The 18,639-nt window shown below is 38.5% G+C and overlaps 1 protein-coding gene across 11 annotated transcripts in view; it reads left to right on the top strand.

Moving 5' to 3' along the window:
* The window catches only part of AFG1L (AFG1 like ATPase), a 227,497-nt gene that overhangs the window by 50,279 nt on the left and 158,579 nt on the right, over nucleotides 1-18,639 (top strand). For 10 of the 11 annotated variants that reach the window (XR_010933787.1, XM_067702417.1, XM_067702415.1 and 7 more), the window contains exon 2: nucleotides 1,569-1,792. Coding sequence is in view for 9 of the 11 variants with exons in the window: in XM_067702417.1 (XP_067558518.1) it covers nucleotides 1,569-1,792 (224 nt within the window). In the remaining 2 variants the exon portion in view is untranslated. Of the gene's footprint in view, nucleotides 1-1,568; nucleotides 1,793-18,639 lie in introns of those variants that run through there. The other variant, XM_067702419.1, reaches the window with a different exon arrangement.

The following is an 18,639-nucleotide window of genomic DNA, read 5'->3' as shown; positions in this document are numbered from 1 at the left end:
AAACAGAAAACACTCTATCACTTAGGAAATTCCAAGGGTTTTATGAGCTCCGTACTAGGGACTGTGGACCAAGGGCAAATATGTTTCTTATACCACTCTGGTAGACATCTCAAATTGCTGGAAACCTTATGGAACTCTCAACCTATGCCTCCAGCTTCAACATGAACCCAAGCCTTGTTCTTGGTCCTATGAGGCCTAGGCTTCCAAGAGACCCTTAGTCCGGTTCTCTTTTGCAGGCTGTAAGCCCCCTGTATTAGTTAGGGTACAATTTAGGCCTCCGTAACAAAGAGACCCTAAAATACACTGCTTGAAAAGCAAGATAGACATTTATTTTACATAAAAATCCCGGCAGGTGGTCCAGAGCTGGTTTGGCAGCTCAGCATTGTTAGGGAACTTTGCTCTGCTTTGCTCAGCATTCTGTGCGCCTCTCCTTGCCAGGTTGGCTCTTCCAGCTGCAGTCATGGCACTTTCTTTCCAGTCAGAGGGAGGGAAGGGAAGGGGAGGAGTGGGATTCGCCCTTTCCCTTTAAGTGCTCCAGAGCGGAGCTGCACACATTTCAGCTTACATCCCATTGTTCACATGACCATCCTGGCTGCCAGAGAGGCCAGGATATGGAATATTTCACTCGGCAGCCTTGCACCCAGCTAAAACCTTTATTCAGAAAAAGGGAGAGCAGTTATTAGAGGATAGCTCTGCCCTATCCCTAACAGTCATGGTATATTTAAGGATTTTTTTTTTCCTTTTTTAGAAAATGATGGAAATAATGTTGTGACTGTTAATTCTTTTCCTAAATTAAGTAGTTTTCATATTATTGAAATAAAGGAAACATGGTATTCAATGGAACAAGAGGAACAATGGCAAAATACCCTTGTAAAATCTTTGTCTAAAAATGTGCCAGTTTGCTGCTCACTGAACCTGCCCCAGATAAGGAATGGAGTTCTAACTGGACCTTACCACAGACAATCAATTTTCTTCCCCAAGAAGCTAAAAAAAGGATTAACACACCTTCCTGCTTTGAAACAGACACTCTGTTGTGTCTCAACTCTTTGTGTTCAACCTAAAGGTGATGGAAAAGGGAAGGAGTCTCGCAAGAAGTGTGCTGAATTCAATGTGGTAACATCTGAATGCTGTGTTGTTTTAGACAGTGAATAAAGAGGCAGTAGAAAACCCTTTGTGACTAGTGTCTAAGTCTCTGTCTTCGTACTGAAGAACCAGATTTAGGCCTAATGCAAAGAAAGGTACCACCCCTGCTGTGAAGAAAGATGTGATGAACCCAGGTGGCTCATTCATTGGAGTGGAGGCAAAGCAGACATTCCATTCTTCCTGGAAGAGGGGTTGTAGTGATAGCTTATGAGTTTGGGGTTTATTAAACTGAGACATTTATAAATATATTTATGTTACAAAATGTGTTTTATATTATTATTTTCATCAAAGTGATATTTACAACTGCTCAAATATAATTATAACTGGTTAAAAGTTTTAATGTGGCCATTAAGAAATAATGTAGAGCACTATGAAATATCTTGATTTCAGAAAGTCTAAAATTTTATGTATATTTTTGTTTATAGCCTATACAGTTCAGACAGCCAAGAGTATGTCTTCAACTGCTGCTACAGAGGTTTATTCAAAAGCTTTAGCTGTTTGCCATGGACCACTGGACCACTATGACTTTCTGATCAAAGCTCGTGAGCTAAAGGACGATGAACATCAAAGAAGAGTTATACAGTGTTTGCAGGAATTACATGAGGAACTTAAAGGATACAGTATAGAGGCAGAAGGCCTTTTTTCTAAGGTAAGGTTTGTGTGACATTAAAGATTGAACAGTTAAAAATGTAAGCATTTAAAAAATGGATTAAATGCAGTTGGGTACAATGATGAAAGAGCTTGAAAATTTCCTACCAGTTCCTTTAAACAAGCTCTGTTGGATCCCCATTTCTGACCTCTTGATGTTCCATAGCTTTCTTTCACCTTCAGCGGGATTCAGATAGCTTCATATTGAGGTATTTAAAAAAAAAAACCCTAAATACCAGTCAAAGTGAAAACTTGTGTGCATTTCAAAGCTTCTCCCTCTCTCTAGGTTAGGCCTGGCCCAGGATCAGCAGCAGAGAAGAGGGGGTGACTTGTTCTTCTCTCTCTATTCTTCTCCTCTCTCTGCTCGCTTGGCTTCTCTAGGCTCAGAACGAGGGGGATAGAAGATTAGAGTGAAACAGCAGAGTCTGAAGTCACCAGTTAAGGGCCTTTTGTGTGGTAGATGCTGACATGCTAGCTTTCTGTGAGGGGCACTGGGTGGATTCTTCAGGACTCCCATGAGGACCTCCCTGCTGCTCCACTCTGTGACTGACCTCTTACGGCTCTAACAGAACACCTCACACCACTACGTGAGGCTGAGACGGCCTTGCCCTTGCACTTAGCCTTCTAAGAGGGGTCCTTTCGGGACAGCGCTAACCAGGTCACCTTTATGGCGTCTACTTAGGCCACGGGAAGTATAACATCTCATTTCTCCAACCCCTTCTGCATGGGCAGCTTCAGTCAGTCTCCTGCCCTTGGACTTCTGCAGATATAAGAAGCAAGCACCAGTGTCTGTCTTTGTCCTGTGCACCCCTATACTCCTGGGGACACGTGTCAAGTTCTTCCATGAGTTCTTTCACACCCTGCTTTGGTAGCTGTCTGTAGATTTTCTCACCTAAATGAGTATCCACCCCGTTTTTTCCTTAATGCTAATCTCCTTGGATGTTTCTCTTGGGGACCCCCTGCACTTGGCATGAGGTTCATCTGGGGGAAATGCCACAGAATTCTTTACCCAGCTAACAGCTTTCTGCCTTGATTACTTTGATTTTAGGGCTGTTTTTTGACTTTTTTTTTCTCTTTTTAAGTAATTCCTGCATGGATACAATTAGTGCCTCTCTTTAGTGTGTAGGGGGACCTGTCTCCCCTTGTCCTCAGCTTTGAGTTTTTGCTGAAATTCTGAGACACCAGGAAAACTCCCATTCCTTATCCTTCTGTAGAAGCCATTGTCATCAGTGGTGTCATCCTCAAATCATGAGGGGTATTAATAGTTATAAGAGTTAGAATTTGTTCAACCTAAGAAACTACTTTTCCTTTAACTGACTGACCAAACCTCCTCCCCCCACCCCGCTACACAAATATTCTTTTATTATAAGATCTTTATAAGAAATGTATTGTATAACAATGTGTTAGTAGTACTTTATTTAAAAACTCTACTGAAAGTAATTTTATGTTTTAAAAAGCACTTCAGAGTATAATGAAATAGTTTTATTTTTATATAAGGAAAAGGCTGCCATTGTGTTAACATCTTTTGGTTAAAAGGAATAGAGAATTATTTAGGTCTGAGAGAGAAATGGAGATGTAGAATAAGATTACATAAGAAAATAACAATGAAGGGCATCTCCATTGCTCAGCCAGGCCTCACAGAGCCTGTGCCAGCTTTCAGCAGTGTCAGCGGCTCTGAAAACTTTGATGACTTGTAGTAGGAGGTACCCATTGATTCTCCAGAACCCTGCCAGTCACATAATCTGCTTACTCTTTGTTCCTTTTCCCATGCCCTTACCCACTTCTATTTATTCTACCAGCTTCTTGGTTCTTTTCCTGTATCCATGGTTTAAATTCCTGAGTAAAAATCTGACCATCCACCCAAACACTTCATCCCTGTTTGGGCAGAGCTTTCACACCAGTTTTCCAGAGGCTGCTAGTTAGCACAAAGATTGGATCTCTGTATAAGGTGCCATCCAGGGCTCCTGTGAGCAGGGCGGTTTCCCTCAGAAGTGGACTGTGAGTGTGGAAGCCAGAGTGTGTTAGCTAATCCAGAACAATGGTTATGGGAAATAATGATGAATTATCCCTTTTGATGGCCAACCTTTTCTCTTTTTCCTGTGTTTCCAAAAGTTGATGGGTGAGTCAAGAAGCAAAAAGTTTGGAAAATACAGATTGCTTAGGTACTGCATACCTAATTATAGTTTGCAATACAGGAGGTCTTCCAAACAAAATAACAACTTTGTTATGTATCATAGCCAGGAAACAAGATGTTTTACTTACCAGATTTTTTTTTTTGTTATCTGAAAGTTAAATTTCTCTCATGACTGTTGTATCTTATTCCCTTTCTAGCCCTCTCCCTTTTGGAAATACAGTCCTTTTCCTCCTCCCCACTCTGTATCATCCCTAGGGCTCATCTTACAGGGGTTGGTGAACTTCCATTCCTTAATAAAATATTCCTTAAATTAACTTATCTGGTTGCCAATTCAACAACCTATTTTTTTTCTTTAAAATTATTATTTGGCTCTTCTTAAGGGTATTTTCCCATACTTCCACCTTTGATTTATAAATTGGCTATGCTGGATTTGCCTAGTAAATAGATAGCTATTTAGCAGTAAGTAAATGCAGTACTTTCTATCTAGAGGCCCTGGTTTTATTGGGTAGTTCTTATGTAAGGAGGAAATTTGACAAGTCAGGTAGTTTCAAATGTGTCTAATGAAAGCTTTTATTTGTTAAATCCCAATGCATACGTGAATGAATGTTTAGTAAATGGATCGACATCTCTTTATGATAGTATTTGTCCTGTTGTTTCTTTAGCCCACCAAATCATTGTTTTTCAGTGTTTTTCAAACATTGAAAAAGATCCAAATACCAAATGTAATTTGAATAAAACATATATAAAAGCTTTAGTTTTGAAGATTCTAAAGGTGCCACAGACTACTTCTAAAAATATAGACTGATATGCTGATTATCAGAGAAGGAAACTTTGGACTGTTAGGTTTTCCAGCAGTAGAACTTTGTTAGTATGTAGAGTTCTTGATTTTGGTAAATAGGGTTTATAATTTCATGGACATTTGATTTTTCCCCCAGCTTTATTGAGATATTATTGACAGATAACATATGTAAGTTTAAGGTGTGCAATGTGATGATTTGATACCTGTATACATTGCAAAATGATTACCATAATAAAATTAGTTAACACCTATATCCCTTCACATAATTACTGTTTCTCTTTGTAGTAAAAACATTTAAGATCTACTCTTTCGCGGGCCTCTCACTGCTGTGGCCTCTCCCGTTGCGGAGCACAGGCTCCGGACGCGCAGGCTCAGTGGCCATGGCTCACAGCCCTAGCCGCTCCGCGGCATGTGGGATCCTCCTGGACCGGGGCATGAACCCGTGTCCCCTGCATCGGCAGGCGGACTCTCAACCACTGCGCCACCAGGGAAGCCCCTAAGATCTACTCTTTTAACGACTTTCAAGTATATAATATAATACTGTATTGTTAATTATAGTCACCATGATTCCCAGAACTTATTCATATTATAGCTGAGAGTTTGTACCCTTTGACCAGTATTTCACCATTTCCCCTACCCCACAGCCCTTGGTAACCACCATCCTATGAATTACGCTTTTTAAAAATTCTGCATGTAAGTGAGAACATACAGTATTGTCTTTGTCTGACTTATTTCAGTTAGCATATATGGGCATTTGATTTTGATGCAGATGTTTAAATACTCATTTTGGTGGACTTGTTAAAAAAAAATTGTACTCCTAAGAAACTTTCTGTAAGGGTAAGCCATAATGTTAGAATAAAATGCACCTTCTTCACAAAATGCCAGAATTATTAGTCAGTGAGAAAAAATTGGTGGCAGACTATTAGGCTGCTTTCACCTACCTACATAAAAATGTTTTCTCTAGTAAAAATTTGAAAAAGTTATGAGCAGATGACTATGCTATATGAGCAACAAACTATAAAGAATAAGCATTTATGAATACTTTACTTTTGTTATCAAATAAAACTTATAGCCAGGTTAATCTGACACATTTAATGTATGCATAATTGTTATTGTGCTGTGAGGTAATTAGGCATAAATGGTAAGTAAGTAGTTCATGTAAATCACTATAACTAGAATTACTTTTACACAGCCAAATCAAGCATTTCTAGAGTCATGGAGGGAGAGAATTAAAGAGTGTGGAGCTACTCTGAAAATCTCTGTTGCCATTAATCAGGTGTATACAGGCAGCCAGGTTTTTTCATCTCTGGGGAGGAGAAACCATAGCCAGAGAGACCTGGGAATTGCGAAGAGGAGTGGGGAACAAAATTCCTTTTCCTTTTCTCCTGCTCTTCACAAAATAATTTTGCTTTTCCCTCATGAGAAATTATTATTTCAAACTTCCTTTTACAACCTATGGTCTTTTATTTGGATACCTCTCCTCACTCTGCCAAGAACAATGCATATAGCAGGTAGAGACGACCTGCGCTGCCTTGAATCTGGCTCATCTAAGGTGTTGGTGCTTTCTGTGATCTGGCTTCTAGCATCTGGAGGCCATGAATAGGATACCTGGAATGCCGGGCTGTGGAATTTTCTCTCAGGAGATGCAGGAGGCCTATTGTCTGGGTCCCTTCAGTTATTTATCCAAGACTAGGCAGTTTGCTGGTTTTTCCTCAGTTCCTCCCTTCTCTCCCCCAGCTAAGGAAGTGAGCACTTATACTCTCCGTTCCTCTTCTTAGAATTGGCATTTCCTATAGGTGAAGTAGGTTGAGCAGTGTGATTTAGGTAAAGCCTCCCTGTTTCCTGGTAATTTATCCTTCAGAACAGCATAAGCAACACTGAGTATGAAATAGACATCTATAGCTACAGCTTTATTAAAGACCAGAAATATTTTTAAATGAATATTTTCTTGTATCAAATTTTTATGAAAGCCGAAACCAAAGATTATGTCCTAACCCAATGACGGCATTATTTGTAAGGAAGTGAGTCAAACTGCATTGTTTTTTGAGAACTAACACATGCCAAAGACTCATTTAAAGTCTGAAATTTGAGAGAGTGTAATGGGCCTGCTTCAGTCTCCAGAATAATTAACAAATGTATCCAATTACATTTTAAGTTTTGTCATGGTTCTGAAGGTAAAATTATGCCGTCAACGTAGATGAGAGTGTCTTTTTTTTTTTGAGTTTTTTTCCCAGTTTTATTGGGATATATTTGATATATAGCACTGTATAATTAAGGTATAGAGCATACTGATCTGACTTACATGCATAATGAAATGATTACCACATAAGTCCAGTGAATATCCATCATCTCCTGTAGATACAAAATAAAAGAGAAAGAAAAAAATACTTTTTTCTTATGATAAGAACTCTTAGGATTCACTCTCCTAACGACTTCCACATATAACATACAGGAGTGTTAATTATATTAATCATGTTGTACATTACATCCCTGTTATTTATCTTATAACTAGAAGTTTGTACTTTTTAACCACCTTCATCCAGTTCTCCCCCCCCTTGCCAGATGAGAATGTCTTTTATAAATTCCTTAAAATAAATTTAAAGAAAAGGGGTATAGCCCTATTTTATAATGTCTGAGATAGGAATTTTATCTGTCATTGTCCGCCAAAACTGACTACTTTGGTTATGGCAGCAGAATTATGTAGGCCATAAGGAGGCATTAGAGCCATGGAATCTATGCTGAGATTTTGGTCAGGTCTCTAGATCAGGGGTTGGCAAATATTTTCTGTAAAGGACCATGTAGGAAATCTTTTAGGGTTAGGGGGCCATATGATCTCTGTCATAGCTATTCAGTTCTGCCATTGTAATCAGAGTAGCCATGGATAATTCAAAAATAAATGTATTCTGATAAATATTTATTTAGAAAAACAGATTTCAGACTGGATTTAGCCTATAGGCCATAATTTGCCAACCCCTGCTATAGATGGATGACTGCTTCCTGACTAGATTTGAGGGCTGGTGGGAGACCATTAATAGTATTCAAGGTTCTCTTGGAACTGTACTTAGTCTAGCTTTCCAATCTGATTTTTCATTACTTCCCTTTATGTATACCTGCCTCTAGTCAACAGAACTATTCACTGATTTATTATATAGACAAACAGACAAATGGAACAAAATAGGAAGTCTAGGAGATACATGGAGACTTGATATACCATTGAGTTGACACTGAAAATCAGTGGGAAAAAGATGGTCTAGTCAGTAAGCAGAGATGAGACAATTGATGATCTTTGTGAAAAGGAAAATAAAATTAGGTACCTACCTCTCTGAACATAAACATAAATTCCATAGAGTCAGTGTTCTAAGTTTAAAGTGAAATTTTAAAACTTCTTGAAGAAAATATAGAGGGTTATCTTTGTGAACCTGGGGAAAGGAAGACTCTCTTATACAAGATATGAAAGTTTAAATTATAAAGGTAAAGTTGGTTACACTTGACTATACTAAAATTTAAAACTTCTAGTCAACAGTAAGCACCATAGAAAGGTGAAAAGGCAGACCACAGACTGGGAGAAAATATTTGCATCAAAAGTAATTGACTAATAGATTGACTATAATTGACTATATATATCTAGAATATATAAAGAACTCCTACCAAAAATAGAAAAAAAAATCAAACAACTTAGTAGAAAAATGGACAAAGAAGAGTCTGTTTTGGGGTGATAACTAGCAGATGCCACAAAAATAGATAAGTAAATCAGAATGTATTTTTTAAAATGGAATGTTGAGATGATAAACTTCAAAATCAGAATTGTTAACTCTGAGCAAGAAGGGCACAAAGGGGGGGCTTCAACTCTATCTAATGTGTTATTAAATTTTGGAATAAATATTTCAAAATATAAAGATTTGATAAAGCTGTGTGGCAGGTAACCAGGTATTCAATATTTTTTCCAATTTAGCGTGTTTATAATATTCCATAATAAAAGTATTTTTAAGTGTAACTGTGAGATATTTCAACAGGTTAGTTGATTTAAGAAAATAATTTTGAGGAAATTATAACTTTTCCTGATAATATAATTCTAGACTCTACTAGTTCAGCATTTGCTTTTTACAAATAGACTGAGTGAGGAAGGGGTATTATTAGCTCAAAAAGTACTCAGCAAGACATAGGGAATATCTTAGTAAGAGGTTTTTAGCGATGAAACTTCTTTCCTCTTTCTGGAATCTCATCAGCTGAGTTTTCTTGGCCTTAAATCTTTTTCATGAATGCCAGATGTTTCTGAGTTCTATGTACATTGGACTTAATCTTACCCCATGTTCAGCAGAGTTTGTCTTTTCCAGGTAATGTGTCCATTTTACATACTGGGGAAATACTTAGCCAAGTGTCTTCTTGTCCTTTAGGAGATTAATACATCTCCAGGGTGAGCACTGGGGAAAGAAGTTCTATTGTGTAGCTGGGAAAAGCAAATGATTTTTCGTTTTACAGAAAAATTTATCATGCTTAGCTAGAAAATGTATCTCTTTGTTTATCAGAACGCCTGGAATTATCATATATAAATTCAGTTCAACAACAACAAGAAGAGTTGGTCCTCACTATGTACTAGGCTCCATGGAGCCAAGGATACAGGTGTAATTAAGGTTAATGTTTTGTGATTTCAGTGATACCTTATTCAGTGGAAGAAATGGTCATAAACAGCTGTTTATAACTCAGTGAATTAAGTACAAAAATTCATATGGGTATAAAATGCATATGGGGACAGTCTTTGAAAACCCACTCTAAATAAAAGGATTTAAATGTATTTTATTCCATATTATTGCTTCACTTGAGACTTCTAATTCTGTTTCTCATAAAGAAATTTTATGAATCAAATTACTATTCATTTACTCTTGAAGGACAAGGTTCTAAGGATATACATCAAAATTAACAACATAAATCCCATAAAAAATATATGCTGGGCTTCCCTGGTGGCGCAGTGGTTAAGAATCCGCCTGCCGATGCAGGGGACACGGGTTCAAGCCCTGGGCTGGGAAGATCCCACACACTGTGGAGCAGCTATGCCTGTGCGCCACAGCTACTGAGCCTGTGCTCTAGAGCCTGCGAGCCACAACTACTGAGCACGCATGCCAAAACTACTGAAGCCCGCGCGCCTAGAGCCTGTGCTCCGCAACAAGAGAAGCCACTGCAATGAGAAGCGCGCGCACTGCAATGAAGAGTAGCCCCGGGGCTTCCCTGGTGGCGCAGTGGTTGAGAGTCCGCCTGCCGATGCAGGGGACACGGGTTTGTGTCCCGGTCTGGGAAGATCCCACATGCCGTGGAGCGGCTGGGCCCGTGAGCCATGGCCGCTGAGCCTGTGTGTCCGGAGCCTGTGCTCCGCGACGGGAGAGGCCACAGCAGTGAGAGGCCTGCGTACCGCAAAAAAAATAAATAAATAAAATAAAAGAGAATAATAAAATGTAAATAATGCACTCAAGATTAATATTTAAATAAACTTTATAAAACATTTCTGAGAATTATTATTCTATAAAGCTTCCATTTGTGCAAAAGTATACCACTTAAATAACAGCAGTTTTTGAAACTAAAATTGAGAAATCAAAATTACGTTTGAAGAGAGACAAAAAAAAAAAAAGGTCTCAAGTTTCTTCTCAGATTCAGAATGTTCAATAGTAGGCTTGTGTGAAGACTGAATCAACCCTAAAGATAATTCTTTATTCATTTCAGGATGTGGGAATGGTGGGGGGAAATCCAGCACATAAGAGAGGAAAATCAGGATGGATAGACAGGAGACAAGAAAAATCCCTTGGCAGAAAATATTTATGAAGAAGGAAAACAGGTCTCTATTTTAAGGCTTGTTCACTTGGATCCACTGGCAACAAGGACATGGAGGAAGAAGTAGGGAGGAAAGCATGCTGCTAAAGGTGAGAATCTGAGTAAAGGGCAGTGGAAAGACCTCTTTTCAGATATAGGCCTACCCTTCGGTGAAGGGCATTGCTTTATTTGGAAAAGCCATAGGATGTGGTAGATTTTGATTTCTGTTCTAGTGATTTCATTCTCCTTATAAAGTTACCAGTCAATTAATCTAGTTCTAAATTATTTAGATTTCTTTTTTCAGTTGTTTTTCCATAAATCTATTAAAGCCTGAAGCTCGGAGTTCTTCACCAGTTGCCTCCACATTTGCTGTTCCTAAAGATTCTCTATGAAGTTGGCACTTCTTAAGGATAACTCTAAGAAGCTATATTGTCTTTTAACAATATTAAACTTCTCAGGAGTTACATATTTGCCTTCAATTAGTTTTTTTAAATTGAATAGTAATTCTGATTTTGCTTTATACAGTTTATTTTTAAAAAAAAATATTTATTTATTTATTTTGGCGGCACCGGGTCTTAGTAGCAGCATGTGGGATCTTCAGTTGCGGCATGCGGACTTTTTGGTTGTGGCATGTGAACTCTTAGTTGCAGCACACATGTGGGATCTAGTTCCCGGACCAGGGATCAAACCCAGGCCCCCTGCATTCAGAGCACGGAGTCTTACCCACTGGACTACGAGGGAAGTCCTTATAATTGGTTTTTAACTGAGTGAAAACCTCTATTTAGAAACAAGAGAACTATAAAGAAAAACTGAGCAATTCCAATCCATGCCATCATCTTCAATGGAGATGTGCAGATATTAGGACCTGAACACTGAACACACATTTCAGGCCACACTACCACAGCCATGTACAGCTTCTCCAGGAGAAGCGTGAAGCATAGCTCCAAGGTAATCCATAGTCCCTTCTTGGCAGTGAAGACCACCACAGAGCTGCCTTCAGTTACCTTTGCCCTGATGAACCACAAAAAGCCCCCACAAGTATTTCTCCGTGAACCACACTTCCACCTGGCAAGGGTGGCTTGTCAGCAGAGCAGGTAATAGGTAGTGTTGTCTTTTCCTCCAGTTTCCTCCCATTCAATGCATTCTCCACACTGTATCAATAATGATATTTCTAATGGATAATCTGATTGGACCATTCTCCTGCTTAAGACTTCTCAGTGCCCTCTAGAGAAAGTACAAACTCATTAGCAAGTTCTACAGGGTCCTTGAGCCTGCCTGGTCCCTGTCTCTTGCTGGCCTCATCTGTCTTTGTTCTCTGCTGACAATAAAAGCAGCAGCTGTGACAAGCTACTTGAAGATTGTTAGACAAGACTGGGGCCTTCTCTTGCCTTTGGGTCTTTGTTAAGGCTGCCTGTCCCCCCATCCTTTTACTGTAGCCCGTCTCACATGGCCCACCTGGTGACCACATGCTCCTTTAGTAAATACCATGTCATTGTTTTCTGGATCTTTTAGGTCTGCAGAACTTAGCTCACTGCCTGATACAAAGTAGGTGATCAATGCTCAATCCATGTTTCTGGAATAAATGAAAAAAACCTGAAGATTTGAATGAATAACAAAGCAATCACTGAAGATTCACAAAATAATTCTCTGCTGACTCTGAAGGCAGTTGTCCTGGTGGCTGTGAGCCTATCCATATGTCTGTGTGAGAGCATAGGTGTCTGTCAGTTTTTTTGTTTTTTTTTTAAATTAATTAATTAATTTATTGGTTGCATTGGGTCCTCGTTGCTGTGCACGGGCTTTCTCTAGTTGCGGTGAGCAGGGACTACTCTTCGTTGTGGTGCGTGGGCTTCTCATTGTCGTGGCTTCTCTTGTTCCGGAGCATGGGCTCTAGGCACATAGGCTTCAGTAGTTCTGGCACATGGGCTCAGTAGTTGTGGCTTGCGGGCTCTAGAGCGCAGACTCAGTAGTTGTGGTGCACGGGCTTAGTTGTTCCACGGCATGTGGGATCTTCCCAGACCAGGGCTCAAACCCGTGTCTCCTGCATTGGCAGGCGGATTCTTAACCATTGCGCCACCAGGGAAGCCCTCTGTGAGTTTTTATATTCACTTGCTTCTCTGTGGACATGTTTGTGTTCTCATTTCCTCCATAGTGTCAGTTCTTTGAAAATCCAGGAGAAGCCTGGAAGGCCACTTTAATCCCTCAAATTCAGAACCTCAACTAGGTTCAGACTGAGGAATATTTTCCACATCCTTCTTTTGATAAACTCCAGGTAGGTTTGAGAATTATGGTTAAGTCCTGGATATCCCTCTGAACAAGTGGTGGACTGGAGTAGGTCACACCTAGCTTATCTTCACCTAAGCTAGTCCAGAATTCGAATATCAGGAGTGAGTGAACTGGAAGGATTTGCTGGAGAAATTGCCTCCTGTCATTTGTCTCCCACTGACACACATAGGCACTTAGAAATGCTTGTTGCTTGAATGCATGCAACATTAAAAAGTCATTTGCATCTTCAAATTCTGTTATAATGAGAAATTGAGCCGTTTCTTATGCTAGTTGTAGAGGTTTAAACTCTGCCCCCCACACTTGTTTATTATTTAGGTACTTAAAAGGCTTAATTATACTAGTAAACTGAACAAATTGGTGTACTTTAGGTTACAAGGGTTCTTTTGCAAATCAGCTGATGGTATTTAAAAAAAGATTTTCATTTAAAGAGAATTTGTGGGTGCTAACATATAGTTCAGTTCTTTAGCTTTAATGATCGTCTTAGAAACCTGAAGTGATCTACTTTTATTAAACAGTGGTCTATGTTGAGAATGATATAATGCTTGTTTTTAAAAGATGTAATTATGCTCAGTATTCCAGCTGGAATCACTGTCTATCATTTTAGGAGTTAGTAATGGAATGGTGAGGGCAGTAGGGAGAAACAGGAAAAGGAGTATTCCTACATTTTAAACAAATGAAACCAACTCTTTATTTTAAAGCATCACCCTTATTATCTAATTGTCCTAATGGAAATTATACTTGACTAGCAGGTAGACAGTAACCCAGAAAGGTGGAGGACATGCTGTTTTAATTTATAACTTTGATGAGAATCACCTTGGATTTTTTTTTTTTTTTTTTTTTTTGCGGTACACGGGCCTCTCACTGTTGTGGCCTCTCCCGTTGTGGAGCACAGGCTCCGGACGCGCAGGCTCAGCGGCCATGGCTCACGGGCCCAGCCGCTCCACGGCATGTGGGATCTTCCCAGACCGGGGCACGAACCCGTGTCCCCTGCATCGGCAGGCAGACTCTCAACCACTGCGCCACCAGGGAAGCCCACCTGGGATTATTTTTAATGCTAGAATTTTAATATCATAAGGAACAAAGCATAAAGTTAGAATGATTAAATCAAAATATTTGGAATGATGGATGGCAAATGTTTACTTTGCAGAAGTTAAAGGAATAGTTTTGAAAGCAATTGTCTAAAATGCAAATATGTAGATATTTTAGAATAATTTTAGACTTAGTTCAATAGTAAAAGTAATACAGTAATTAATCACCTTACCAGATTTTGTTTTGTTTTTCACAACTTTTTATTTTGAAAAATTTCAACAGTACACTTAAAACCACTAATGGTTAACATTTTGCCACATTTGTTTTCTTTTTTTCTCTCTCTCTCTCTCAATATTTTTTCTTTAATCATCTGAAAGTAAGTTGTAATATCATAACACTTGACCTCTAAAAACATCATTATGTATCTCCTAACAAGGACCTTTTCCTGAATAACTATATTACCATTATCATACCCAAGAAACTTAACATTGATGTAATGATATCTAAAATAGGGCCACCCGATTTAGCAAACAAAAATACAGGATGTCCAGATAAACCTGAATTTCAGATAAATAATGAATAGTTTTTTAGTGTATATATGTACCATGCAATATTTAGGACATACATGCACTAAAAAATTATTTGATATCAGTGTGAAATTCAAATTTACCTGGCATCCTGTATTTTATCTGGCAATCCTAAATATGAAGCCCATATTCAGATTTCTTCAGTTGTCCCCCAAATGTTCTTTTAACTGTGTGTGTTTGAATCCAGTAATCATGCTTTACATTTGACTTTGTCTAATAAAATTTTGATAGAATAATTATCAGATATTTACTTTAAAAATTATAGTCCTCACGTTCAAAAGATTCTCTATGTGGAAGTGGGCTTTTATGTATATAAAATTCAAATCATAAAATTTTTACTAAATTTAGTGGTTTGGGGTGCATCACTAAATGCATAACAACTAGGACCCCAAACACTTGTGACATCAGCACATTTCCTTATTGGACAATTGGCAATTTATTCATATCATTTAAAAAAATTTTAAAGACATTTTTCTGATAGCTGCTTTTCTTATTATCCTCCCTTTTGATTTAGTATATAGTATTGTAATACTTATTATAGTAAGTCTCCTAAACTTGACATACTCTCTTGACTAGATACCTATGAGTTTAGTTTGTTTTTTTTTAGATTCCACATATAAGTGAGTTCATACACTGTCTTTCTCTGTCTGATTTATTTCTCATAGCATAATGTCCTCAGTGTCCATCAATTTGTCACAAATGTGGATTTCTTTCTTTTTTAATGGTTGAATAATTTACATTGTGTGTGTGTATAACACTTAAGTTGTTTCCATGTTTTGGCTATTGTAAATGATGCTGCAATGAAAAAGGAGTTGCAGATATCTTTTTGAGCTAGTGTTTTCATTTGGATAAATTTCCAGAAGTGGAATTGCTAGATCATATGGTAGCTCTATTTTTAACTTTTTGAGGAACCTCCATACTGTTTTCCATAGTGGCTGTACCAATTTACATTCCTACCAACAGTGCATGAGGGTTCCCTTTCTCCACATCCTCACCAACACTTATTTCTTGTTTTTTTGGTAATAGCCATTCTAACAGATGTGAGATGATATCTCATTGTGGTTTTGATTTCATTTCCTGATGATTAGTGATGTTGAGCATCTTTTCACATGCCTTTTAGCCATGTGTATGACTTCTTTGGAAAGAATGTCTGTTCAGATTTTCTGACCATCTTTTAATTGGATCGTTTTCTTGCTGTTGAGTTGTATGAGTTCTTTGTGTATTTTAGATACTAAAATATCACATATGATTTGAAAATATTTTTTCTCATTTGGTAGGTTGCCTTTTCATTTTGTTGATTGTTTCTTTTGCTTTTTAGTTTGATAAAGTCCCATTTGTTTATTTTTGCTTTTGTTGCCTTTACTTTTGATATCAAATCCAAAAAGTCATTGCTAAGACCAGTGTCAAGCAGCTCACCACCTGTGTTTTCTTTTAGGAGTTTTATGGTTTCAGGTCTTATGTTCAAGTCTATAATCCATTTTGAGTTGGTTTTTGTGTATGATATAAGTAGTGGTCCAGTTTCATTTTTTTTTTCATGTGGCTGTCCAGTTTTCCCAACACCGTTTATTGAAGAAACTATCCTTGAATCTTGGCTCCTTTATATACCCTTGGCTCCTTTGTATACCCTTGGCTCCTTTGATATAAATTAATTAATCATATATGTGTGGATTTATTTCTGGGCTCTCTGTTCTGTTCCATTGATCTGTGTGTCTGTTTTAATACCAGTACCATACTGTTTTGATTACTATAGCTCTCTCTTGAGAATAGATACTTTCAGATACTTTTATAAATACTTATAGCAAACCATTAAAATGGCCTAGTAAAATATATTATGACATCAGTTAGAATGCTTTCAGTTGCGAATAACAGAAAACCCAACTAAATTAGGTTAAATAATACAAGTAATCATTGGCTCATGTAGAAGTCCAGGGATAAGTATGCTTCAGGTGCAGTGTATTAGGCCCCTGACTCTATTACTTACTTGGAGATCTTCTTGATCTTGCCCTCTTGATTATTTTGGCTTTGTGTTCAGCTTGGCTTATCTCAAAGTAGCAAACTAGCATCACATCTACACAGCATACTGCCCAGAAGACTAGAGCTTCTCTTTCACCTAGAGTTGAACAACAGAACTCTGCTTGACTGGACTTAGTCATAAGCTCACCCTTGAACCCCTCATCCGGTTGTGGAGGATAGAGCTGGGAGTGGGATCATTCTCACCTAAAGGACATGGCTACTGCACAGGTATAGAAGATTGTTGAGAACAATCTGAAAGCCCTGAGGCGTGTCCCTCCATTTTGTCAACAAATCTGTTTCGCTGGTTAGTTCACTCTTCTCTGTAACGATTCTCTAGAGCCTTCTTAGCTCCCTTCAAGCTGAACTACACTTCCCCTATCACTTTCAGCAAATGTCTACATCTTTATAAAGAGAAAACAGAAGGCATTGGGTTGGACCTACTTCCACTTCCTATGTGAAATTGCAATCCCAGAAGTCTGGGTGGACGTGAGGGAATGTGAGGGAAAGTCAGTATCTTAGTATGAGATTTTTCTATTTTTAGCTATCCTTCCATCATTTATTTCTAATTTTATTCCATTTTGGTTGGACTACAGTGATTCTTTGGAGTTTATTGAGGTTTCCTTTATGGCTTGGAATATGCCCAGTATTTGAAAATGTGCTCCATGTTCTTGAATGTATTCTTGATTTGTTTGGTAGAGTTTGTATAGATATAAAATAGCTTAAGTGTACATTAATGTTGTTCAGATCTTTGAGAAGGGTGTGTCAAAGGGTGCGATGTTTCTTCTTAGTGGTCCATAGGTTTGGATAGAAGCAGGTATCAGTACATGAAGTTTACAGTCTTCAGCATGAGTGAGTGGGCCTTGTGATTAGGTGTGCAGAGGTGGGCAGTGAGTGGGAACTCCCCAGTGCCGTGTCCTGCACCTAACAGATAAGGAAATGGCTGGTTGTAGAGTTGATGTGGCTTACCCAGAGTCACATAGCTAATAAGTAGCCGAACCAGAATTTGTACCCAGATCTTTTGAGTTCAACTCTAATACTCTTTCCTTATATCTTTTATGCTTAGTGGAGGTAGGTGATAGCTTTCCACTGTCTTCCAACATCATCCTTAAGCTTACCATCTGCACAATCTGTACAGTATCACTAGATCCTTATCAAAAACACATTAGAGAAGGTGTCATCATCCTACTTCACAAATTCCCTAAGATATAAGTAACATGACAAATCTTACAACTGGTCACTAGAGAAACTTATTCATGTTCAGATCTTCAAGTCTTTGTCTAGTCAGTGTTAAGTAGGTGTATTTTAGAGGTTGGGCGTGTATCAGAGCGCTGTCAGGAAACTGTTCACAGCACTTTAAAGACTGAATCAAGAGATGACTTAGAGAGTCATGGGCAGGGCAGGCCTAAGGCAGCAAACAAAGGATGGAGGAGTGAAGGAGGAGCCTGCAGAGAGCTGTAGCTGTGGCATGAGGACCTAATGATTATGGAGGGATGCAGCTCTGCTAGAGACACAGCACTGAAGCAGGGAAGCAACGGGAGAGAATGACCCGGATTTCTCTCCACCCCCTCCCTCCTATCTCCTGCAAGTAGTGCCTCCCAGGGACTGAACCCAGCTAGCAGCCAGCCAGCAAGGTTGCCCCCAGGGTAGAGAGCAGGATGAAGGAGGCTTGTGGAGGATGGGAGCACATGTAGAACCCCAGCACCCAGGAACTATGCCAGGGTGGAGTGCTCTGAGACATAGGAACACATTACAGGAAATTAAAACATTGGGAAAGGAAATTTAATGGACCTGAAAAATAGGGTAAATTGTGAGAAAATGTAAATTAGGATCATGTAAATTATGTGGGTGCCTGTGTCGTTATTTTGAAGAAAACTGTGTGAACCTAACTCTCCCTGAATTGACCACTATGAATAAAGAATTAAAAAACTTCTTTAGAATCCATTTTACAGCCTTCTAAATAGTCTTACTGTTCTCCATTCAATCCTCTGATTTTCCCCTTAAAATATAGAGTTTTAAATCCTTTGAAATAATTTCAATAATTTTTGGAAGACTGAAATTTTATGAGGAGAAAACTAACCTGCCTCTCCAAGTGAAAATACTTGGTGTGTATATAACATAGTTTAGATAGATGATGTCTAACATTTATTGTTAGAGGATTATCCATTGTGTTTATCAATTTATTTGGAGTAAAATCTGCTTCTTAA

Source organism: Pseudorca crassidens, chromosome 13, assembly GCF_039906515.1.
Source record: "Pseudorca crassidens isolate mPseCra1 chromosome 13, mPseCra1.hap1, whole genome shotgun sequence".
Lineage (NCBI taxonomy): Eukaryota > Metazoa > Chordata > Mammalia > Artiodactyla > Delphinidae > Pseudorca > Pseudorca crassidens.
The sequence above is the reverse complement of the archived record's forward strand: the minus strand, read 5'-3'. Positions and strand labels throughout refer to the sequence as shown.